The 26,222-nt window shown below is 47.0% G+C and overlaps 1 protein-coding gene and 1 pseudogene across 1 annotated transcript in view; one reads left to right on the top strand and one right to left on the bottom strand.

The window, feature by feature from the left end:
• Nucleotides 1–9,713: 9,713 nt before the first annotated feature.
• Nucleotides 9,714–15,247, bottom strand: LOC121460687 (annotated as a pseudogene).
• Nucleotides 15,248–15,404: 157 nt separating this feature from the next.
• The window catches only part of Cwh43 (cell wall biogenesis 43 C-terminal homolog), a 44,516-nt gene continuing 33,698 nt past the window's right edge, over nucleotides 15,405–26,222 (top strand). The window contains exons 1-5 of the mRNA XM_041671483.1: nucleotides 15,405–15,600; nucleotides 17,374–17,565; nucleotides 21,386–21,506; nucleotides 22,595–22,749; nucleotides 25,417–25,618. Coding sequence (XP_041527417.1) covers nucleotides 15,558–15,600; nucleotides 17,374–17,565; nucleotides 21,386–21,506; nucleotides 22,595–22,749; nucleotides 25,417–25,618 — 713 coding nt within the window. The 5' untranslated portion in view covers nucleotides 15,405–15,557. The remainder of the gene's footprint in view (nucleotides 15,601–17,373; nucleotides 17,566–21,385; nucleotides 21,507–22,594; nucleotides 22,750–25,416; nucleotides 25,619–26,222) is intronic.

Genomic DNA, 26,222 nt, shown 5'->3' with positions numbered 1-26,222 from the left:
TGTGAGTTCGAGGTCAGCCTGGTCTACAAGAGCTAGTTCCGGGACCAGCACCAAAGCTACAGAGAAACCCTGTCTTGAAAAACCAAAAAAAAAAAAAATCTATGTGTTACTTTCTACTTGAAATTTATTTTCTTCTTGGCTAATTATTGCCTTTGGGGTGATCTGAAATTCTTCATTTATAATCTGCTTCTTCTTGTCAGACTAATTTCTTCAGACTAATCGCTCTTGCCCCAATTCTTCACAGTAATCATTTCACTTTATGTCCCACTGGTCTTTTTTTCTTTTTCTTTTTTTTAAGTCATACAAAAAATCTCATCTCTTGAGTAAAATGATGAGAAATAATACCCGTGGCTTCTAATCTGATTTATGACACCCTCCCCCCACAAATTTCCAAATTACAGCTAAAGCATTCTTCAATCAATTTCTTCATCTCAAAATCCCCAAACTGTCAGCAATTACTCCAGTGACCTTGATATGAGAGAATGTGAAGGGAAGTTGATGTCTGAACTGAATGTGGTTAAAATATTGTATTTTTGAAAACTTCATGTAAATACATGGCCATTTGAACATGGCTGGGACCTCCAGTAGAGTGACCACGGGAGATCTTCCACCGCTTACTGCAATTCCTCTGTTCCCCAGGAGGAACAACTAAGGACTCTATTCTTTCTGTCTGTGTGGAAAACAGAACTCAGGGTTAGCCGCCCCCCCCCCCCCAACAATGTACATTAGAAACAATGAACCAGAAAACAAGAGACTGGCTTAGTTTTGCTCCTGTAATGATTTGACCTTGGGTACATGGGAAGCCCAGGATACCTGATGAGTAAATTTCTAAGACGCCATTTAAACCTAACACAGTGGACCTTATATATGGGGTATGCGCTAAACCAGTGGTTCTCAACCTGTGGGTCATGACCCATTTGGGGGTAAAAAAAAAATGACCCTTTCACAGGACTTGCCTAAGACCATCTAAAACTATTAAATCATGATTCATAACAGTTGCAAAATTAGCTATGAAGTACAACGAAAATAACTTTATGATGGGGGGCATCACTATGATAAGAGGAGCTGTATTAAAGCTGCATTGGGAAGGTTGACAACCATTGTGCTATACTGAAGTTGGGAGAGATCACACCAGAGCTTTAAACGCAAGCTTGTTGTAATTATGTGTAAACCATGTCGTAATGGTAAAAGTAAAAATGCTGTGGATCCCCAAGTGGCTGCAGCGGCAGAAACACTGCAGGTCCCCAAATCCAGTTTCCTCACAGACTTGCTCCGTGGTCATGATCGTGGGTTCAGTACTGTTAAATTAATATTACAAGCATGTATTTGTATGCCCAGATCACAGAGTCCCCCTAAAACCAACTAGGAGATCAAGTCCTGTATGTAAAGCAAAGAGCCTTTATTCTTACATAAGTTTGCACACTCGGTCTCTCTGTGTGTTTAATGTATTGGAATAATCTGAGAGCCGTGAACTCAGTTAAGGTTTGGGTTTTTGTAGTAGCAAAGGTAGGAGTGAGGGATTTCTAAGGTTTAGGACCCCTGATTAGCTGACATTTGTCTAGGGGTGTCCTGGTGAAAAGCGATTGGGTGTGTGCAGGCAGGTGATCCTATCTACAATGGTTGGAATGTTAGGAATTTCCTTTGGATGGTCTGTTCTTGGGTGGTCCCTGGGTTGTCTCAGTTTGTGGTCTTTCTTGCAACCAGGTATTACCTTAGGGAAAACTACTGAGACACAGGCTTCTATTGAGCTTGTCATGGCTGGGTCCTACATATTCATGGGCACAGACAACAGTAGGTCCTTGGGATTCTTTATTGTTAAAAAAAAACTTGCCTCAATTTATTTCTAAATAAAAAGGCTTTCTTTTGTTATGATCTGCTTTGTATTCTTAAATGCCATTGTCACTCAGAAAGGACTACATTGTCACCAGCCAAGTCTGAGGCTCCAACTCTCTAAAAGTAAAAAGGCTTTCTTTTGTTATGATCTGCTTTGTATTCTTAAATGCCATTGTCACTCAGAAAGGACTACATTGTCACCAGCCAAGTCTGAGGCTCCAACTCTCTAAAAGCATGTGTTCCCCACCTTCCTTCTCCAGAAGAAGGTCCTGAGCTCCTATGCAAATCCATTCCTGCCTCCAGGAGCCTGCTTTGCATCTCAGAGCTCTCTGGAGGGAGGTGCCAGGATTCTCCCTGCCACACCAGTGTCTCCAGGACAACACACCTGGGACTGGAGAAGCAGAACACAGGAGTTGGCTGGGCTGCTATGTTCCACCCCCACACTGGGCTGGTTGGGATAGTCAGAGCCCCTCCCTTACAATGAGCCTCTTGTTGGAGCTGGCCTTAGAAACCAGTCACACTGAGTTCACCTATGCCACAGAGCTCTCAATCCTCCTTGACCAGGGAGGGCTTACTGCCCGTCAGATCACCTTGTTCAAGTCTGCCCAGGATGAGTGGATGGCTTGGGAAGAGTGGTTGGTTTGTTTTATTCACCATTTCCCCATTTCTAGTTTTGCCCTTGTACCACCGTCCAAGAGCAAGTGAGCCCTGCTGTTTTCTAGGACAGGGACTGATGGTGAATGAATGCTCGCATCCAGCTATTCAGACATCAGATATTGTATAGCTAAGCTACTGCTCCCATTCAACTCTTAGAAGTCTTTAAGGGCTACATTCGTGTGTGTGTGTGTGTGTGTGTGTGTGTGTGTGTCCCTGATTATGCATTAGAGGTCAGATGTCAATGATGTTTGTCTTCTTTCACTTTTCTCCTAATTTTTCAAACTATATTTATTGTTATTGTGTATGTGTGTGCTGTGGGAAGGGAGAGGTGCTCATGCCCCAGGGAGCCTGTGTGAAGGTCAGAGGATAATTGGTGTTGGTTCTCATCTTTCACCTCCAGGAATCAAACTCAGGCTGTCAGTTTGCACAGTAAACACCTTTAGCTGATGGAGCATCTTGTTGCCCATCTCCACCTTATCCTTTGCAGAAGTATCTCTCACTGGAGACTGCCCAGCCAGCAAGTCGTGGACCCTTTTGTCTCTACTTCCCCAATACTCTGACTTAGGTGCAAGGTGTTCTTGGCTTTTTATGTGGGTGATGGGGGTCGTGACTTGAATGAGAATGCCCCTATACACTCATTTGAATGTCTGGGCAGCAGTTGGTGGAACTGTTTTGGAAGGATTAGGAGGTGTGGCCTGATTGGAGGAGGTGTGTCACTGGGTATGGGCCCAGCCCAGCCCAGTCTCTCACTCTCTCTGCCCAATGCTTGTGGATCAAATAATCAAAAGCTCTCAGCTACATCTCCAACACCATGCCTGCCTGTCTACTGCTATGCTCCCTGCCATGATCATAGACTCACCCTCTGAAACTGTAAGCAAGCCTCCAATTAAATATTTTCCTTTATAAGTTGCCTAGGTCATGATATCTCTTCATAGCAATAGAAAAGTAACTCAGACTGGTATCCAAACTCAAGTCCTTGGACCCCAAGATGGCAGTGCTGCTGGCAATATCCTGAGATGAGGGTCTAGGCCCAACTGGGGCTGGATTCTCACCAGGTAAACAGAAGAGTTCTTACCAGTGAACAGTAAGCTACAGTTGGCCTTCTCAGAAACCCTGTGATGCAGGTTTCTGTTTGATGGGAAAGCCACTCTTTCCCATCTCCACTCCTAGTTCCCAGTTAAGCCAAACAATCTGCATGAGCCTAAAGCCCCCACCCCACTGTCTGTCATATTAAATCTACTGGCTTTCCTGCCCAGCTGCTGTTCTCTGCTCTCGTGAGGCAGCCCAGAAACATTTTCTGTACTTATGGAATAGTCTAGTTTGGTGGTTTCACCGCACTTGCTTACAAGGTAATGCACCAAATGCTGGGCAGAGGGGAACCTCTGTTTCCACCCAGAAAGAGCTACCCACCCTTTGGCGAGTTGGCACACACTTCCCTACAGTAATGAAGCTAGGGTGTAGACAGGAGGGAAGGAGGAGGTACTTGTGGGGAGAAGAGGTTGGGGAGAGAGGGAACTAGCAAGCCTGAAGCGCAGTGGGCGGCTCTGGTGCAGAACTGGTTTGAACTTGCCATGGTTATTTCCCGCCTACGCTCACGGCCCTGCTCATTTAACACCCCGTCCCCCTGTGGTGTGGCAGGTACACTTACCATTCTTTGTCATTGGTTTGAGGGACCCTATGGGCGTCTGTGCCCACATGCGTGAGGAGCCCTGCTTCTGAAACACATTGATCCTTGACCTCCAAACAATAGACTCACCTTTCCCTGGAATCATTGCTTCTCAAGGGGTCACCTGCCATCTGGAATATCCTTCGGCCAGCCCCTCTCCATTCCTCTCCCCTCTGCCTCCAGCATCAGTGCCCTCTGAGCCTTTCTTCGCTTCCTCCATTGTTTTGGATTTTGTTTCCTCGCTGAGCCATCAGCCAGATTTCATTGTCTTCCCGAGATTGCCTCTGCATTGCTGTTCCATGGCTCTGGCCTGGTAGGCATTGCCTGCCCTGAGATCTCCCAGACCCAGAGGCCATCTCCCATTCTCACAAGCCTCACTTATGCATAGCTCTCTGATTTATTGTTTCATGTGTTTTGCTTCGGCTCACATTGTGGGCCAGCACTCAGAGGGCTTTGTGGTCTGTGTCCCTTAAAAGGCTTTCTTAACTATGGAGGTTCCATAGCTGGCAAAAAGAATGAGCAACGTTCTTTTTTTTTTGCCCAACGTCTGTCTGAAAGATGTGTGTCAGAGAAGTAAACCATGAGCTCAAGTGCCTCACCCTAAAACTTCATGTGCATTTCGCTCTCAGCCCATAGTATAGTCGTGATATGATTTTTAGATTCTGTTTTAAGTATGAGTATGTATATCCATGTGTGGTTATTTGCATGTGGGACTGTAGTCACTCACAGAGTTCAGAAGAGGGTGTCGGATCCCTGGGAGCTGGAACTGCGGGAGCTCATTCTTTTACACACAGACAAACCTGGCAATGAACAATTGCGAGAAGGGCTTTTTCCATTCCAATAATGTATCAGTCTGAATGAACTGTGCCGAGAGCCGCATGGTGGGATGATGACAGTTGCAGACTCATAAAGTTAAGACAAGTCGGCAGACACGTTTGACCACATTCCTTGTCGGATGCTGTTGGTATAAGTGAGTCAAGACCCAAATGTGGGAATTGTGAGTCATCTCCACATCACAGGGACGCATGTTTAATGCAATAACGTATCATTAATCCTAATTCCAAACTGTCAGGAAGCATTTTTTATGGGAGAACTGATCAGCTATACCAAAAGGGAGGAGGTATAATGGGGGTGTGTGCCGTCGTGTATGAGGGCAGCTGGCACAAAAGTGGTGGCTTAGAATCTTACAGGATAAAAAAAATCAATAATTAAAAAAATTTCAAAATCAAGAAAAGCTTAGTTTGAAATCAAACATTGAAGTGATAGCCCGGGAGATGGCGGTCTCTGGAGAGCAAGAGTGCAGATGAGAAAGGCCAGGCTAAAGAAAGGTGCTTTGTCCTCTTTGTGTAACACTGAATCCAGACACTACAGGCAGGAACCAGTCCTGGGCAGGTCCTGAAAGTAAGGTTTGCCATAGTGATGTCCCTCTCCGTAAGATGTAGACATTTCTTCAATTTAACCACAAGCTTTCTTTAAAGATTATTGTGTTTGTGCCCCTGTGTCTTGCTGCTGGGAGTAGAGAGAGTGGCCCACTGGAACGCCTCCTTGTGAATTGTATCACGTCAACTGAAGATCTACTGGGAAGAAACTGCATAGTGAGGTTATCTGGAGCACAAGTGTCTACCACTACCCCCTGAGCTGTGCGAGGCTTTGTAATCTTCACCTCTGTCTAAATGGCTCTGGTAACATCCTCAGGTTTCTACGTCACAGGGCCTTCATTGTGTGAGACATCAGGTGTTCCCTAATACAGAGTCAACAATAAACGCGGCATTTGCTATAATGTTCTTCAAGTTAAATCCCCCATCTTAATTTCAAAGAATATTTTGTAGGCGTAAGTCACAAACAATGCCACACCAGTTTGGAATTATGATTAATAGGGTGGTATTTATTTAAAGGGGAAAAAACTTACAGATCACTGTCCCAGACAACAGCCCTCTGCACAACCAGGAAGGGAGTCTAGTCACCGGCAGAGCAGGAAGTGAAGAGAGAGAGGAGAGGGAAGTAGCCGATTTTTTTTTTAAAATTTATTTATTTATTGTGTATACAACATTCTGCCTCCATGTATGCCCACACACTAGAAGAGGGCACCAGATCTCATTACAGATGGTTGTGAGCCACCATGTGGTTGCTGGGAATTGAACTCATGACCTCTGGAAGAGCAGCTGGTGCTCTTAACCACTGAGCCATCTCTCCAGCCCAGTAGCCGATTTTTTAAAGGGAGAGAGAGCACGCCCCAATGGGCTGGTATCTCAGCGGCTATAGGCTGGAGCGGAAGGACCTCCCACAACAGTATTTGAGAATTGTTTGACTGCATTTTTAAAGGTTTCTGTTGGGTCTGTGATTTGTATCAGAAATAATTTATACTAAAAACTGAGTGTGGTGGTTTGGATAAAAATGGCCCCCATAGGCCCACAGGGAGTGGCACTATTATTAGGAGGTGTGGCCTTGGTGGAAGAAGTGTGTCACTAGGGGTGGGTTTGGAGGTTTCAAATGCTCAAGCCAGGCCCAGTGTCACTGTCTTTTCCTGCTGCCTTTGTATCCAGATGTAGAACTCTCAGCTCCTTCTCTAGCACCATGTCTGCCCGCATGCTGCCATGCTTCCCACCTTGATGATAATGGACTAAGTCCCTGAAACTGTCAGCCAGTCCCAGTTCAATGTTTTCCTTTATAAGAGTTGCCTGGTCATGGTGTCTCTTCACCTCAATAAAGTCCTAACTATGACACTGAGAAACATAGAAACTAAAGACATTTTGGTACTGATTCAAGAGAAATGTAATTTGAAATATTCCATGTCCTGAACCTTTGTAAGTATGTAGTAAACTGACATGCTCTCTAGGTATGCCTCACTCAGTCATACGCTAGGGGGCTCTCTAGGTGTCCTTACATAGACACCCGCTAGGGGACTCTATGTGTTCACTGTCCAGTGGGGTCATCACAACAGTGTGCCCTGGCTGTGCCTCCAAGACCCGGACAAGGACTGAGATCCACCTACAGCCTCTGGCTCCCACTTCAGACTCACCGTGATCTCCCTTGAGCCTAGAGAGTGGCACTCGTGAAAAGGCAAAGAGGGCTCTTCCTAGAGCGAGGCCACTCTCCTGCTCAGTGTTGCAGAGCACTCAGAGGTCATGACGGTCAGAGGCTCGTCCTGTTCTGCCTTTTCTTCATTCAGTCTGTTTAGTCATTCGGCATTATGGTTGAACACCCTCATCCCCACACTCAACACAAACACAGGCTCTGTCCTTACTTCTGTTCCACCCCTCTCACGGATACTGTCCCTAAAGATCTCTACCACTTCTGATTCTGCCTTGGCCTGTTTCCTAGGGACCTGCACTGACCCACCCTCTCTGGAGGAGATGGTAGAAAATGGTAGCTTAAGATAGATGTGGGGTGGTGGTGTATGCCCATAATCCCAGTATTTGGGAAGTTGAGGCAAGTATATTGCAAGTTCAAGGCTAGCCAGGGCAACATGAAGAGTTCTAGGCCAGCCAGTACATACTGAGACCTCATCTCAAAAAACAGAGAGGAAGAGGGGGAGAAAGGGGAAGAGACTACAAAGGGCAGGGTGTTGGCGGAGACTGCTCATTCGTTTCCCAGCTGCCCAGACCCAAAATAATCACACAGAAATTGTTTTAATTACAACACTGCTTGGGCAATAGCTTAGGCATCTTTCTAGCTAGTTCTTATATCTTAAATTATCCCATTTATATTATTTTATATTTTACCACAAGGCTCGGGGTTTACTGGTACCCGTGTCTGGAATCTGTCTCCTGCGGCAGCAACATGGCTTCTCTTTGACTCTACCTATTGTCTCCTCCTCTGTCTGCTTGGAATTCCCACCTTGCCCTATTCTGGGCTGCCATAGGCCCAAAGAAGCTTCTTTATTAACCAATGGTATTCACAGCATACAGAGAAAAGTCCACATCAGCAGGGTGCTGGCAAAGACTTTGGTGCTGGCAGCAGGAGTTTGTCCCCAGCCGAGGCATAGCAGCAGGGTGAGCATGGTATCTGGCGCCCCATGCAGAGAACATTTCTGCTCTGGTTGGTTGCACAGCCTTTTTCCTGGCTTTTGTTTTTGGAAATGTAGCCCTAAGTCAATCACTGTTCAAGCTGGATTCCAAACTCAGTTGCTTTAAGGCTCCATTCTTTTTTTTTTTTTTTGGATGTTTTTGAGACAGGGTTTCTCCGTAGCTTTTGGTTCCTGTCCTGGAACTAGCTCTTGTAGACCAGGCTGGTCTCGAACTCACAGAGATCCGCCTGCCTCTGCCTTCCGAGTGCTGGGATTAAAGGCGTGCGCCACCACCGCCCGGCTAAGGCCCCACTCTTAACAGTCGTGCCGCACTCACCTGTTTCCAGAGTGCGGTGATTGCACACGTAATCTCACGTGGACATCTGAGGACTCTAGGACTGGGGAGACTGGATCTCACTGGATGGCCCTCCCTGGTCAGCTCTCAGGGAATGAACCCCTGGGACAGCCTCACCTTCCAGGGGAGAGGGTCTCTGGCACATGCTCTGGCTGGTTCTGTTTCCTCAAAAACACTTTTAAACGTAGGCTTATTTACTTATGTGATGTGGCTGTCAGAGGGCAGCTTGCAGGAGTTGGTTCTGTCCCCCAACATGTGGGTTCTTGGGATGGAACTCAGTTCCTCAGTCTTGATGGCCAGCGTCTTTACCCACTGAGCCATCTGAGCCATGGCCCCAACCTTGACTCATGTCTATGCAGTCCTTAGTCAGAGCTTTGCAGCAGACTCGCTTGCTGATTCAAGGATCTTTGTCCTTTCCCTTGGGCCTCAGCCACTCCTTAGGACCACCTCTTATCCAGAAGAGGAATGAGGAGGAGAAACATGTAGCCTCCTTTGTGCACTGTTATCTCTGCAGTGGGAGCACTCAGGTCCCTCCCCACTGTGAGAAGTAGTCATATAAGACTCCAGGGAGATGCCAGTTGTTGCAGTAACTTCTCAGTGCTGTGACAAAAGACCTAACAAAAGCAAGGGAAGAAGGAGGGAGGGAGGGGGAAGGAGGGAGGGGAGGAGGGAAAAGGGAGAAAAGGAGGGAAGAAAGGGGGAAGGGAGGAAAAAGGGGGAAGGGAGGAAAGGAGGGAATGGGAGGAGGGAGAAAGGGAGGGAAGAAGGGAGGGGAGGAGGGAGAAAGGGATGGGAGGAGGAAGGGGGAAGGAGGGAGGGAAGGAGGGAGAAAGGGAGGGAGGAAGGGGGAAGGAGGGAGGAAGGAAGGGAGAGGAGGGGGAGGGAGGAAGGGGAGGAGGGAAGGAAGAAGGAAGGGTTCTTTATTCTTTATACCTCTATAAATGTGATCCAAATGTGTCTACTACTAGTTTTTCCAAAAGAAATAAATAAGCAGACTACAATTGTTCACGGCTATGAATGGACGCCCTAGATCCCCCACGGCCTTAATTATAAACCACTCACAGGAACAGCTTTTGGTAACAAGTGCAGCACGGTGTCAAGCCATTTCAGCTCTTGCACATCCAGGCTGCTCTTCTGACTGATAATGGGGAAAAGTTTGCAGTATCCTGCTGTTAAGCTAAGCTGCATTCATCCTTTTAAACAGCACCACTGTCAACATCTTTATTCTTGTCAGACTTCACAGTTTTAACTTTTGGTACAATAGCAGACTTCGAATACACTACCTCAATATTTTCATCTTCTTCCTTAAAACCAGAAGGTTCTTCTGATTCCTTCAACCATTTGATAAGGGGCTCTGATTTGCCATGAGTCTCTTTATTAAAAAATAAGCCATATTTCTTAGAGGCTCTTTCCAACCAGCTGCGGATGACCTCTTCCGAAAGGTCTGCATCGTACATTTCCTTCAAGATGTGTGGTATCCTGGAGATAGCTGAGCCTGACGCATTGCTAGCACACATCCCAGACCAGGAGGAAGTCTCCACTGTGAAGCATGATTAATAAAAACTCAGAGACAAATTGGGGTTCAACTTGAAGATCTGAAAAGCAAAACAGGCAGCCACTGGCTCTTACCGTGACCTCAGTCCAAAATGGCGATCCTACCTCCAGGAATCCTCAGAATGAGAGTGTGCCTGAGAGCTGTCTCCTCCCATTTTATGATCCTCTCTAGGGCTGGGATTAAAGGCGTGCACCACTGGGACTATCGCAACTATTGTGGCTACTGGGATTAAAGGTGTGTGTTACCGCTGCCTGGCTGTGAAGCTGACCAGTGGGGCTGTTTTAACTCTCTGATCTTCAGGCAAACTTTACTTATTAAAATACAATTGAAATAACATTACACCACTGAGCCTTTCATCGTTATGACAAAAACCTTAGGAAATGGTGCCTGTGTGTCTTGATTTGCTCTTAGCTTCTCATTAAGGAGAATGTCAATCAAAATAAGAGGACCCGTGACCTCTACATCTAGCCTCTCTTCCTCAGCAATGATTTCTTTATCAGATGAATTAACGTCATTTTCTTTCTTTTTCTTAACAAAATCAACAGGACGTTGACACGCTCTTCTACAGTTCTTTCCAAATCACCCTGGAGAGTCAGAACTTTCACATGCTCATTGATTTCATTCCTTCTGCACCTCTGAGCTTCCTCGGTTGTGTCCTCCACCCAAGCCTCCTCCCCATCTTCTTCCACAGCATGTGGAGGAGGATGGGTTTCATTCGCTGGTGGAGCTGGGAGACCTGTGGATTTTGATTTGAGTGATCTGCATGGCGACAAAGAAGGGTTAGTGTTTTCTAGTTCGGAAATGCATCGCCGTAAATAAAGCCGTGTAAATAGACTTCAAAGTATGTGTGTGTGTGTGTGTGGGGGGGATAATTGAGTAAATTATATGTTACTATGCCATGGAATTACTACACACATTAAAAACATGGAAAAGGATCATCTAGTGCCATAGGAAAACACTCTCAATATATTAGGCAAACAACGAGAGCAAACAACAATTAGAAAATCCTTAAGCCATATAAAGGCGAGCAATCAAAGCTAATGATTAAGTAACTGCCAATCAGCTAGGAACTGGAACGAAAGGAGCTGTAAGTGCTTGTAAGAAAGGCATCATCGATTCCTTTCCTTTTTTCAGACATTCTCTGCCTCTTTGGGAGGACACTGCCTGATTTAGCTTTCTTCTGTTCTCGCAGCACACTCCTGGAGAGAATCCACTTGCAGAGAGAGAAAAGGTCTCTATGAGCTCACTGTTTTAGAGGGTGGAGCCCACAGTTTGGCGACTTCCTTGCTCTCAGGCCTGTGGGGAGACAGCTGGGTGAAAGGTGGCCAAAGAGAAAGAGAGCAAAAGGGAGACAGGGGTCTCAACATCTATTTCTTTTTAAGGTTTATTTATTCATTTATTATGCATACAATGTGCTGCTGGCATGTATGCCCACACACCAGAAGAGGGCACCAAATCTCTTTACAGATGGTTGTGAGCCACCATGTGGTTGCTGGGAATTGAACTCAGGTCCTCTGGAAGAGCAGACAGTGCTCTTAACCTCTGAGCCATCTCTCCAGCCCCTCAACATCTCTCCAGCCCTCTCCCTGGGCTTTTCCTCTTAGAGGACACACTGGAAGCCCCAGGACTGCTCTACTCAGGAAGGCTAGAGCAGTTGGGTTTGCTTGCTTGCTTCTATTCTTTTTCCTTTCTTTCTTCTTCTGCTGCCTCTTGCCCCTATCCTCAGCAGTGGTGGAGACAGAACCCAGGGCTTAGTGCAGGCCAGGTGCCGAATACTGGCTGTGTGCTGAGTAGTGCACCCAGCCCCTGCGTTTACAGACTGGGAGCGAAAACCACGTGGTGTCTCCGTGAGATAGGCGGGAGGGGGCTGCTTTTTCACCTGGGCCTCAGCTTCACGGTGACTATTGCTGCAACTGACCTGAGGTGCATGGGCTCCCAGATGTAAGCCATTGCAAACCAGCACATGAGGGGCTGGAAAGATCGCTCAGTGGTAAGGGTGCGGGCTGTTTTCCCAGATGGACCTGGGTTCAATCCTCAGCACCCACAAGGCAGTTCACAGCTGCCTGTAACTCCAGTTCAAGGGAATCTGACACCTCCACATGTGCATACATGCAGGCAAAATAACAGTGTACATTGAAATAAAAACAAATCATTAAAATAAGTAAGTAGAACTTACCCAAGCCAAAAACAAAACCTCAAAGTCAACCAGGAATTGATCTTTTCCTGGAGTATTGCGGGTGTTTTTACAAACTCAGTGAGCCTGGACTGCCGTGGTGGTGGTGGTGGTGGTGGTGGTGGTGGGGAGGAGGAGGAGGAGGAGGAGGAGGAGGAGGAGGAGGAGGAGGAGGAGGAGGAGGAGGAGTAAGAGGCTCTTCCGAGCATTTTTGTTTCTCACCAGGCGACCAGATCTTTATCGCAGCTCGCAGTGCTGGCTCACACCAGAGATCCTGTTTTCTGATAGAAAGAAAAATAGTCTCAGTGTGTTCTGAATGAACTTCATGTGGTCATGCTCTACAAACTGGGGGAGGAGGAAGCAGCTGGCCTGGCTGGAAGGGACTTTGTTTCTTTCCAGGTAATGTAAGAATGCGGATGACAGCTTCAGGATGAAAAAGAGGTTCCACCCAGAAGTGAGCCAATAAGGCCTGTGAAGTTAAAAGCAAGGCAAACGAATTACGAAAATCAAGGTAGCAGCAGCGATGGCGAGCTGACATTACTGTCCGCACACACTGGGCAGGCTGGGCTGAACTTGGCCGCTATCAGCAGCAGAATAGCTCATATCCTGTGCGCTGAGTGTAAACGCCGTCTAATCTCTCCAGTTAAATAGCAATAAGACGAGGAGCCGAGCCAGGTAATTAAAAGTTCACCCAGGACCTCTATTTAACGTATGATACCTGGCAAGGAAATTACAAGCCGCTTCATGATTAACTTGCTGTGGCCACAGTAACCTGGCTACCCATTCAAGGGACATGGGAAAGCCTCAGAAGCCACTAGGAACGTAGCCACCATGTGCAGTGAAGGGACAGACTGGAGAACCGCAAAGAGAACAGCCTATTCTGTCTCTGGGGATAGGTGGGGGCTGATGATGAAATGCCTCTTCGTCTCCCGAGGGCTGTTGCTGAATCTGCCATTGGAAGAACGCCAATTACAGAAAGCCTCAAGAAGGCAATTAAAATATGTGCAGGATAAAGATGCTACTGAGAAGCTTGCCAGACTTGTCCCGAGACCTCCCCTGCACTAGGCCAGACATCATGGAGGCTTAACACGTGACCCACCCACCCCTTGTGTTCTCTGAACACTGCAGGTGTTGCACCGCAGGCCTTAGCTTTTTATCCAGTTCAGCCTCAAAATAGCTCTCAACAAAGTAGACTTTTGCAGCAGAGATTGACAGCTGCTTGCCAAGATTTCACATTCCCTTTCTGGCCTCACAGACAGACTGCCTTTTCCAGAAGTGCTTATGATGAGCTGCCATCGAAGTGTTAATGAGAATGAAATGAGACCGAGGGCTGATAATAACAGCAATAAAAACAGAGAGTAAGAAACGGGACAACCTTGACGATGTCCTAGCAAAGCGCCCACAGACAGAGGGCTCAGATCTGCGCGGTTTTGTTTCATTTCACGTGAAAACTGATCTTCACTGTCAACCCAACTGGATAATTAGAGCCACCCAGGAAGCAAACCTCAAGATGCTTCTCTGAAAAACAAAACAAAACAACAACAACAACAACAACAAAAAAGATGCTTCTCTGAGGGTGTTTCTGAGGCTTAAGCGGCATGGGGAGACCTACCCTGTGGGCAGGGCCATCCCTTGGGCTTGAGTCTTGAAGTGAATTGGAGAAAGGGAGCAGATCACGAGCTTTCGTTTCTCTCTGCTTCCTGCCTGGGGATGCAACATGTGCGCACGGCAAGGTAGCCATGACTTCCCCCGCCATCATGGATTGTACCCTGGACTTCAGAGCACGAGCTCCAGGAAACCCTTCCTGCCTTTCCTCGGTTGCTAAGTATTTGTCAGTGTATCTGTAATGCATTCAGAGAGGAACCAGGGAGGCGCCAAGGTAGGACAGTGCAGGGTCTGAGGTCTTTGATTGCTGAAGTTCTTCATTTGCTGAGAATGCCTGGCATTTAAGGACTGCAGCCTCATCCAAACACTGTAAAGCCCCTTTTGGAAATGTAATTCTCACCCCCATGTGATTCAGACGCTTGGCTTAACATGCACTAGGAAAACTGAAGCAGTCTGGAAATGGGGAGAGACTATGAGCACTCAAAGCCGACCCTCAGTGATCTTCCCAAACAGCCCCTACCACGTCCTGACCTAGCATTCAAATACCCAAGCCTGCGCTCTGGGAGTGGGGACATTGTTATCCAAACAACTACAGTCTCTGAGGCTGTATAAGTTGGCTTTTGCATCCTTTGTAAAGTAGGGGTAAGACTTTATCCTTTCCCACGTGGGTAGTTAATTGTCCTGTGGTCATTTGCTGGAAAAACTTTCCTTTGTCCTGTGTAACTGGCTTGTCAAGGCTTTGTAAAGTCATGATGCCAGACGAGAGGTTTTTGGAGGTTCCATTTATTCCGTTAATTTATCCTGCTATCTTTGTGTTTTCATAAGCGGCTAGTAGCCCTTAGTTCAAAGTTGCTGTGGACTTTTAACAGTGACCATTTGGAGCTATTTCTCGTCTAAATTTTAGGCACCCCATCATAGTTCACCTGCTCCATTATTTGGAACTTCTTCCATTTCTGTTCCCCTCCACCCCCCAGAATGCAACTGACAGTTCCTGAGTTGTGTTTACTACCAAAGCTAAAAGCAGGTAATGAGGGCAGGTGCGTGGCGTGGAGTTACCTTGATCTGAGGAGGATGGAGGTTTACACTGCTTCCTGCTTGGGAGTGGCTTTCTAACTCTCTTTTTAGACTCTCTTTTTAGCTGCAACATCCGGGGAATCTAACCCGCTTACCAACAAAGCGGAAGATAATCTTGAACCCACGATTCTCTGAACTCCATCTCCTAAATGCTGGGGTTTCAGGTCTAAATCACTACGCCCTGTCTATAAGGCGAGGAGGATAAGTTCAAGGTTTGGTGTACGTAAGGCAACTACTTTACCAATCGCTCTGCATCCACAGACGCCAGTGGCATCACCGATCTGGGTTGTTCCCTTCCTCCGAGAATCCGGCAACTGCTCCATACTCCAGACATTCTCTCTTGGGATGGGGGTGGGATAGGGACTGGCAGATTTGGTTTGGTCTGGACAGCGGGTTTGGAGCGCACAGGTTGCACTGGGGTGGCGCGTCCCTAGCAGCGCTGAAAATACAGGTGGCGTCGGGCGGGGCGGCGCACAGGTGTGCCAGGGAGGAGGCGCCGCACCCTGCTTGGGCTCCTGTGGCCGCCTCAGACCCGCGTGCCACTCGGGGACACCGTGCAGGCAGGGCGGACCCCGCAGGGAGCGCGGAGCGCTCGGAGGGACGGTCCTCAAGGCTTTCCAAGTGTCCGCAGCGATGCCAGACCTGTGGAGAGCAATCGCTGGGGAGACCCTTCTGGGTAAGTCAAGGCCGTCCTGGGGCAGGCTGACTGGGCTTGTTCCCCGCCGGGGCGACAGAACCCACAGAAGAGGCCGGCGCCGGGAATGGAGATGCTTATCGCGCTCTGGGTGGAAGCGAGGGAGTTCAGATCCAGATGGAGGTTCCCAGGCTGGGGTTCCGCAGCTCCCACGCCGCCCTGGCGTTGCATGGAGAATTCTCTAAGTTGATCTCGTGCAGCTCCGGATCGTCACCTTTAAGTTTCCCTCAATACAGTTTAGTACTGGACTTAGCTTTCCCAAGGAAAGGGTTCCCGGGGGATGTAGGTGAGCAACCGGGGTAACTGCCGTCTCTAGCCCTGGCCCCCTGCTCAAGTGATCTTGGTAGCTGCGAGTATACTACTGTGTTTATAAAAGAAAAAAAAAAGTGTCTGTTTCTAGTCTCCCGGGCTCACTTAGCAGTTTTGCACGATGTACTGAGGATTTAGTGTCCTGGCTTGGTGGGAGATGGATACTTAAACCCCTGAGCTCTCAGGGAATCTTTTGGTACATGGCAAGCAAGGTCTTGCAGTTCATTTTGAGCAAGCATACGTCTGGCCTGGGGAGGGCGCTCTCCTGAGAGCGAGAGTTTCAGGGAGCAGCTTGCTCTCAGAAGAGGCTGAAACTCATTTTTCTGACCACTCCCCCCCCCCCCCCCCCCGTGCCTTGTAAATTGGGAGGTGTGAAGTGACTCACACTCGGTTTCTCAGAAAGCTACACTAAGTTCCTCCAGGAGGCTTGGTCTTATTCTGAGAACTGTGAGGTGGGATGATTCCTGCAGTTTAACAACCCGAGGCTGAGAAGGGACGGGAGAAAGTGAAGGGCTCTGGTTAACAGTTCTCGGAGGAGGCATGATCTTAGCGCCCGGTGACATTTCCTACACAGGCTCGCCGGACAATCACCGGACTTTCCGGTTCTCAAGAGTTTCTCTTGTTTTGTTTTGCACCAATTGTTTCGGCTTTGGTAAGAGAGAGTATAAGGTGTATCTATTCACCCATAGGACATGGGTTGTGTGAGGAACAAGACATCTGGTTAAAACCCAGCTCAAGCTGGACATGGTGGCACGCCTTTAATTCCAGCACTTGAGAGGCAGGCTCTGTGAGTTCAAGGCCAGAGTGGTCTATAAAGCACGTTCCAGGACAGCTAGGGTTGTTTGTTATACAGAGAAACCCTGTGTCATAAAACCAAAAAAACCAACCAACTAACCAACCAAACAAAAAACAGTTCATCTTGGTACATGGCAAGCACCACGGTTTTAATTATTGCCTAAGATCACAGCCTGTGCCCACAGAGGTGCCTTTGGCTTCAGATGTGTTCCACTCCCCAGGCCTGCCCAGCAAGGTCTGGTTTAGGATGGTCTACTCACAAAAAGAGGTCTATTGCCTAATGACGGGCCTTTAGGAGTGTGGTTCGAATAGGTGCAAGGAATACTCCTTCTTTAGCTTTTCGTATGTATGGATCAAATTAGGAGAGAGAATTTTATCAACCTGAGCCCTGACAGGAAGCCAGTTTCCTATCAGATGGTCCAGCCTATGACATCTTACTGAAGGGATTATCTACAGGCATAGACATGGTTGCATGACGACATGTTTATGGGAACAAATCGAGAGATGGTGGCGGATTCATAACAGACATGCTCCACCCTGCCTGCTGGGTAGGGGAAGGAGTCTGGGAGCAGCACCTAGCTCAAGCCAGAGGGTGCAGGCTGCCACCAGGGACAACGCCAAAGTCACGTTCTCTCTTAAATATCTTTCTAGGCTACGTCTCTTGGTCTCTCTACCATGGGCTGGGGCCCATGATCTATTACTTTCCCCTGCAAACGCTGGAGCTCACCGGGCTGGAATTGTTTGGTGTCGTGTTTCTCTCCCCGATACTCTTAATAATCCCTCCAATCTGGAGACTCGTTAATAAGAAGTGGACACTCTCTCTGCTGAGGATCGTCACTGTCGGTAAGATCTGAGCGTCTGAAATTCTTCTGTTAGCGAAAAGGAAAATGGTGTAGACCATTCATTGTGTGGGGAATTGCTAACATTTAAAAATCACCTTACTATCCCCTCTGGAAAAAATGTAGTGAAATTGGAAAACTATACCGTGTCAATCCTTTTTTTTTTCCCACCTTAACATCTTTGCGCGACTGGAAAAAACTAAAATTCACTAGAATAAGGAGGGGACAGGTGTGTTGGAGAATAGGCCAACTATGACAAAGCTTAGAAGTGCTGAGAAGGATGACCCAGTGGTATTGCATAAAAAATGAGAATTATGTATCTGAAACATCGCAGCAAGTGACCAAACAGCGGGTGAAAACTATTTGTCGTGCTGCTACTCAAAGGGCTGATTCCCATACAGTTTCAGTAAGCCAAAAATAAAAGACTAAAAAATGAACTAGAAGACCAGCTGAAGACGTATGCAGTCCTTGGAAAGGAAATACCATTCGTTCTTTAAAATACAATAAAATTGGGCCATCAAAACGATTCGGTAGGTAAAGGCACTTGCTGTCGAGCTTGGCGACCTGAGTTCTTCTATCGTGCGTCCCACACAGTGGCAAGAGAATCAATGCCCACAAGTCGTCTTTCTCCTCTACACACGACATTGATATTGTGTGAGCAGGCGTGTGCTCAAACACTCACACACACAATAAATGAATTAGAAATTAAAATAACAAAACATAACATAAACGATGCATACATTTTTATGACTTCACAAATGGATCGGCAGAGAAAACTATTAACACTGTGTTGTAAGGGTGCTCATGCATGGTTGGTGGGTATATAAATCAGCACAGACTTTATGGAGACCAATTTAACAGCACAGACCTTTCCCCCAGCAGCCCCACTACAGGGCTGTGTCCTATAGATACATCCACATATACATGATATGTTGAACATAAGAATCATTGCAGGGATAGTGGTCATGGTAGTACAGAAATGACCCGCATGTCGTCTCTAAGGGGTTGATTAAGTAATCAGTGATTATAAAACTCAGACTGCTATGCAGCCACAGAAAGGGAGTGTCATTACTAGATTTAGAGAGGAAAACTGTGAGCTCAAATCTGCTTGGAGCTGTAGCTGAAAGTTCAGACTTCTTACCCTCCTGTTGTACCCGGTGAGCCTCTCTGGGCTTTCCTTATGGCGTTTGTTGGTGAGCTACACCGGGCAGATCCGTCTGGGAGCTGACATGTCACATTTTCAGGAGCAGTGTTCAGAGTCCCTAGGAAAGCAGACTAGCCCTTTGCTCTCCCTGTGCTTGAAGAAGGCAGAGCACGGTGCAGCCAGTTCTGAGATTCCCCGTGAAGGTGCTGAACTTGCGTTTTTAGAACTAGGGTTCAGAAGCAACGGCAACAAAAACTCACTATGAAATGAATTCATTCTCATTAACCTAGATTATTCTGACTCATTCAGATAGCTAAAATAAAGAAAAAAAAACAGACAATACCAAGTGCTGGCAAAAACATGGAACAATCCAGTTTTCACTTGTTGATGGAAATGCGAGAAACTATAAAGCAGCCTGGCTGCCCTGGGAAGCTGTTTGGCAGGACCTTGGATAGTAAGCCGAGCTCTACACCTTGTCATACACTCTAGAAAAATGCAAGCCTCTGTTCATATAGAAACCTGCATACACAAGTTCATAGCAGCGTTAGTCACGAAAGTCCAGACACAGAAGCAATGCCTAGCACCTGACAAATGGTTAAGCAGAATAGAGTTTCTTTCTGTAATGGAATATTATTTAGCCATAAAAGAATGAAGGGCTAATCTAGGCGGCAATAAAGACACACCTTGAAAGTATTATGCTGAGAGAAAGAGGCCAGCCAGAAAGGGTCACATACTGTAAGATTCTACGGAAGAATCCATGGAGACGGGTTAGTGGTCTCTTGGGGATGGGGGGCGGGGAGTGATGCTGATGCGGAAGGGATTTCTTTTGGGTGTGGAGAGGGTGGTCTGTAACTAGTGGGGATAGGTGACAGTTTGCAAATGTGCCAGAAAGCTACTGAGTGGTGCACTCTAACCTGATGGACCTCATGAGAGATAGGATGAACACAAATGAAGAAGGTGTGTGGGTATCTGTTGTATAAGCCGATGTCGCAGACATATAAGTCTTTTCCAAATTCTTCGCATTTTTCTGCCAGTTGCCTCAAAGTGAAGATCTGATCAATTGTGATCCTGTTCACTCTGAATCCACACTGGGCCTCTGCTAGGATTTCCTCTGTTCTGCCCTTGATCCTTTGCAGCATAACGGAGGAGAAGATCTTGCTGCTATGGCACAACGAACTAATGCCCCTGTAACTTGGGGAGTCCTGCTTGTCCTTCTTGTAGATGAGAATTATGACTGAGTGTTTCCATTCCATGGGAATCACTTTATGTTCCCATTTCTCTGGAGTCTGAGAAGCGCCTCGGCCCCTGAGTCTATTGTAGCCGCCTCCAAGCTCCTCTACCGTGATGTCATCCACTCCTGGGGTTTCCTGCGGTTCGCTCTCTTGATAACTTTCTCTATCTCGCTCCTGTCGATATTTAATATTTAATATTCCCCCATCGTCTTCAGAAAGGCATTTGATAGCATTTGGAGGAAAGACTTTGGGAAACAGGTACCCAGAGAAAAATCCTAAGACTACTAGACAATAATGCCTATAAAGATACCTTTGCATCAGTCAAAGTCTGTGGAGAACTAAGTGATCAGTTTAAGACAGTCGTGGAGTGTTGCAGGGATGTGTCCTCTCAACACTACTCTTTAATATATTCCTGGAACTAACAGAAGCACAACAGCCCTGGAGGATGAGGAGATAGACATGCAGATAGGTGGTGTGTGAATCAATAACTTACGTTTGGCCGACGATATAGCACTGCTTGCTGAACGTTCAAATGAGCAGCAGGCCGTGGTAAATAGAGTGGTGGAAGTCAGTGAAGACCTTGGTATGAAAGCAAACATGGAGAAGACTCAGTACAACACATAGAAGGGGGCACAAGGATTTTAACATTGTAATAACGAATCAGATCCTCAAGTAAACAGTCAACTTTGTCTCTCCCGGAGGAAACCTCAGTTCAAAGGAGGGATCTATTTCAGACATCAAGAGGTGGATAGGGACAGCGAGGGCTGCATTTCAGGCACTAGGAAAGGTTTGGTCAGCAAGAAACATAATGACAACAAAATTACAAGTACATGAGACACTTGTCTTGAGCTGCCTTCTTTACAACTCCAAAACCTGGACAATGAAACACTCCTCAGAACAGCGGCTGAATATGTCTGAGGTGGCATGTCTCAGGAGGATTTAGACATCACATGAAGAGACTGTGCAAAGATGACACGAAGAAACATCTCCATCTACAGAAGGAAGTAAACTACAGGATATGGCAAGGGGGCTCGAGATACTTTGGCCATGGCATGAGAATGAATAACGGCAGACACCCGAAGATAGCATTGCTTTGAGGAGCGCAGGGGATAAGGCGAAGAGGAAGGCCTAAAAAGCGCTGGATAGACAGCATAAAGGAAGACTGTGGAACCTTGGGTATGACAATAACACTAGCATCTAGGACTGCCCAGGATAGAAACAACTGGAGAACCTCTATAAATGGGCTGTTCATGTATGTTAAGCATTGCTGAGGCATAGATGATGATGATGATGATGATGATGATGATGATGATGATGATAGGTGTCTCTTAGTTCTATCTTCTTTAAAGCAAAGACTGAACCAGACATAACACTTATCAAATGCAGATTGCTGGGTGCCAGGGCATGCTTGCTGGCTCATTTCTCCTTTCTCCTTTCTCTGTTTGTAGGCAGCATAGCCTCCTTTGAGGCTCCGAATGCCAAGCTTCGATTGGTGGTCCTTGCTCTTGGCGTGTCTTCTTCGCTGATAGTGCAAGCTGTGAGCTGGTGGACAGGAAGTGGATTGCAAAGGTATGACTCACGTCTTAGGTACCCGTAGATAAGCAGGTATGACCAGTTCCCGGAGCGAAGTTCTGACCATTAGTTTCAGGGCAGTTTTCCCTTCCACAGGGCCTTGTAAAAGTCCGCCTTTCTTTACAGAAAGTAAAGTGCAAATACTTGCTATCAATCTTATTTTGTTAAGATTATTCTTGGTACGAGAGACCGAGTGTGTGTGTGTGTGTGTGTGTGTGTGTGTGTGTGTGTACACATGCATGTGTGGAATCCAGAGGACAGCTTTCAGTAGTTGGTTCTCCCCTTTCGCCATGTAGGTCCCAGAGAATTGAACTCAGGTAGCCAGGTTTGGCAGCAAGTGCCTTAATTTGCTAAGGCATCTCACTGGTCTCCTGGGCAACAGAAATTGGACGTGGTGACTTTTTTGGGAAGAGAGAGAGGGAGTATAAGTGGAGTTTTTTTTTTTTTATTGGGACTGATGGCTACCCAATAAACTTAAATATTAATTATAAATGCTCAACCAATAGCTTAGACTTGTTACTAACTAGCTCTTACAACTTAAATTAACCCATATTTCTTATCTATGCTCTACTACATGGTGGTGCCTTCCTCCAGCATGGCAGGTTCATCTTGCTTCTCTCCACGTCTCCTAGTGACTCCCCATGACTCTACTCTTCTTCTTCCCAGCATCCTCTCACTTTAGGTCTCCTGCCTCACCTCTTCCTGCCTAGCTATTGGCCAGTCCGCTCTTAATTATCAATGAGAATATCACATCTTCACAGTGTACACATCTTCACAGTGTACAAAAGGATTATTCCACAAAGGGGGAGGAGGGCACAAGGAAGAGAGGGTGAACCTGGGAGGAATGGGAAGCAAGTGTGACCAGCGTGCATGAAATTCCAAAATAATTAATAAAAATATTTTGTTAGAAAAATTAGTGTAAGTTGCCTAGGTGCCAGACTCTACAAAGGCTAAGTAAGTCAAGGACATCCCTGAAGATTATCAGAAACAGAACTGCAGAGCCATATTCTGTGAAATAAATCCACAGTGGGCGTAATCCATTGAATCCACACTTAAAGTCTTCAGTAAACTACTTTCACTTCCAGGTACCTCAGACTCTGGGGATTCATTCTGGGACACATGCTTCTTGTTGTCCTCCGGATATGGTACACATCACTGAACCCGATTTGGAGTTATCCAATGTCCAACAGAGTGATCCTGACATTGAGCGTCATAGCTATGTTTGACTGCATTGGCACAGGTAAGGGTATAGTCAGTTTATCTGGGGATCTTCTCTCGGGTGGCATCTGGCTCTCCCCTGTAGCACATCTGAAAAGGAATGTTCTCTTTAGTGGTGCTGGGAATCAAACCCAGAACCTCATTCAGGCAAGCACTCTACCAACTGAGCTAAACCCCAGCTCTAAGACAACTTATAAAAATAGCTTTCTGCAGTGTGGCTCCGTGTCGGTTGTCCCTCTTGTTGCGCAGTAATGGACACAGACACGATGGGCTGTTATGGCTGTTATGTGGGCAGATTGCCCTGGCTCCTTGGCAATGCATACACGAGTGGCAGAAAGTAATGAGAGAACCATGGGCGGGATGTGCCCGCGTGTCCATCTGGGACTCGAGTGGATCCTGCACTTCAGCTCAGTTTTCCTGTCTTCTCCATTACTCTGCCTGGTCTGGGATGGGAGTCTCCTTTCTCAGCATCCATCCGCCCTGTGCCATTATTTCCAAACCTCAGACCCTTCCGGGATCTGAACACAGCAGGCGTTCTTTGCCTTTCTATTGAAGATGTGTTGGGTCCTAGGGGCTGGAGACACCCCAGCTGACCATCTTTCATTCAATAAACACAGCTCAGGTGACCCCTTCTCTCTGGACTCCCAGCTTGATCCTTGACCTCTCTGCATCCCCACAGCCTGTTCCAACCCCTACCCCTCCTCATAGCTTTCTGCCCACTTTTTTCTCTGACCTTGCTCCTGTCAAAATGGCTTTTCTTCTTCTCAGCAATATCAGGCCAACAGTCCCAGAGGCAGACCTCAGGGCTGCCTCCTGTCTCATAGAAGTCTTCGTGGAATCGCAAAGCATCTCTCCAGTAGGCTTTTTGTGTGGGTACAAAGATGTTCTCCTGCCATTCCTTCCTCCTATAGCCTCAATTTAGTGCGTGAAGCTGGGGCTTTGATGAGAGTCTCTAGTCACACAGCATGCAGGACCAGGCCAGCGTGACACTTTGTTAAGGAGGCACACTGCCTTAGCTACTGTCAGTTTCTCTACTGGCTGTGTGATCTTGGACCAGTTAGTTGATCTCTCTGGGCTTGGATTCTAACCTGTGAAATGGGATTCGTAACACTGCAGACCTCAGACACTGGCAAAGATGAACTGAATCATGTAAGGGGCTCATACAGCCGAGGCTCATGGAAACGCAGTCAGGATACTGGGTTCTTAGAGTGTTTGATGAGATACTATTTTTTAAATTTATTTTTTAAAACAATCTTTTCTCATTTTACATACCAATCCCAGTTCCCACTTTCTCTCTTCCTGCTCTCCCCACCTTCCACCCCCCCCCCCAATCCACTCCTCAGAAAGGGTGAGGCTTTCCATGGGGAGTCAACAAAGCCTGGCATATCACTTTGAGAAAGGACCAAGGCCCTCCCCCCTATATCTAGACTGAGCAAGGTATCCCTCCAAAGAGAATGGGCTCCAAAAAGCCAGTTCAAATACTAGGGATAAATCCTGGTCCCCCTGCCAGTGGCCCCAGAGACTGCCCCAACCACACAATAGTCCCCCACATTCAGAAGGCCTAGTTTGGTCCTATGCTGGTACCCCTGCTGTGAGTTCAGAGTCAGTAAGCTCCCATTAGCTCAGGTCAGCTGTTTCTGTGGGTATCCCCATCATGGTCTTGATCCCTTTGCTCTTATTATCACTCTTCCCTCTCTTTGACTGGATCCTGGGAGCTCAACCCATTGCTTAGCTGTGGATCTCTGAATCTGCTTTCATCAGTTGCTGGATAAAGGTTTTATGATGACAATTAAAGTAGTCATCAATCTGATTACAAGGGAAAGCCAGTTCCCCTGTAATAAGAGAGGCACCCTCTCCACGGTTGCTTAGGGTCTTAACTGGAGCCATCCTTGTGGATTCCTGGGAATTTTCCTAGTGCCAGTTTCTCACTAACCCCATAATGGTCCATCAGTCAAGATATCTCTTTCTGCCAGGTGGGGTTGGTACATACGTTTAATCCCAGCGCTCGGGAGGCAGAGGCAGAAGGATCTCTGTGAGTTCGAGGCCAGCCTGGTCTACAAGAGCTAGTTCCAGGACAGGCTCCAAAGCTACTTTCCTTGCTCTCCCTCTCAGCCCTTCCCCCATCTCGGTCATCCCCATTCTGTTCCCTCATGTTTTCCTCCTCCTCCCCTTCTCTCCTCCCTTTCCCCTTCCACACCCTCTCTGCATGCTCCCAATTTTATCAGAAGATTTTGTTTATTTCCCCTTCCCAGGGGAATCTATATATGTCTCTCTCTGGGGTCATGGGAGACCCTGCTCGATCATGAGGAAGCAGCCTTTGGTGCTAGCATGTTGCATTTGTGTTGGATAATGCTTATTCTCTTGAGACAACATTCTCTTTTTCCTGCCCATATTTCTCTCACTCCGTTACCTTTGCATGAATTTAGCAGCTTTCTACAAGAAAGTTTTACCTGTGAGTTCTACTTGCTTTCCTCCTGACACCCCATAGCTAGCCAGAAATGATCCCTCCCATCAGATAGCTCTGGCGCATTCAACTTCTCAGAGATATAATATCCCCTCTAGCAAGAACTCTAGCAAGTTCTTGAAGCCATGAACTATTTCCAGCCACAGAGAGTCTGGTAAAAACAGAAACTACACACTCTTTACCCTTATTATTTCCCTATTTCCTTTTTTTCCCTTTAAATTCTAGATGGTTACTACAGTACCTCTGAGGGGAAGAAGCCCAGCGAAGTCACCAAGGGCGTGGCTTCTCGAAATAGCTGGCTGTTGCCAGGTGCTGCCTTTGGGAGCCTCATGTTCCTCACTCACTGGATCTTTGGAGAGGTCTCTATTGTTTCCAGATGGGCAGTGAGTGGTCATCCTCATCCAGGGCCCGATCCTAACCCATTCGGGTGAGTTCAGCTCCGTTAGCTCTGGGGAGGAGCCAGAAGGGTGTCTGCTCTGCACTAGAGAATTGTGGGAAAGTTGAGGGGAATTGAGGGCTGTATTGAAGTGGCCCCACATTTCTTTATGGGAAGCATGGGGAATCCCTTGTCTGTGGGCATGGCATCTGCTAGTCATTCTTCTCAGCCCCTGTGATGACAGCATTGCGTGTGTGTTGGTATAGATTTCAGCGTCACTGGGAGAGCCAAGACTCTTCCCTGTGTTCTCCTTTGCAGATGGACAGAATGGTATAAACTTAAGAGTACTGAGGGAACAACACAGGTGACAGTCTTAAAACAGTGCCTGGTGTGTAGCCAGTGCCAGGCTTGAAGTTAGATTTCAGCTATTTAAGCAATACTATATTGTAGCTCCCATTGCTAACGGATTTCCCACTGATGTTTACTTCAGTTTTTATTACTTTTAAATGTATGTGAGTGCTTTACCTACCTGTTCATCTGTGCCATGTGTGGGTGCCCGATGCTGGTAGAGGCCAGAAGAGGGTGTCACATCTGCAACGGCCCTTACAGATGTCCGTGAGCCACCATGTGGGTGACAGGAACCAAACCCAGGTCC

Source organism: Microtus oregoni, unplaced genomic scaffold (assembly GCF_018167655.1).
Source record: "Microtus oregoni isolate MIOR12 unplaced genomic scaffold, Mior012 000021F_ref0000039, whole genome shotgun sequence".
NCBI lineage: Eukaryota > Metazoa > Chordata > Mammalia > Rodentia > Cricetidae > Microtus > Microtus oregoni.
This window is presented reverse-complemented; position numbering and strand designations above follow the sequence as displayed.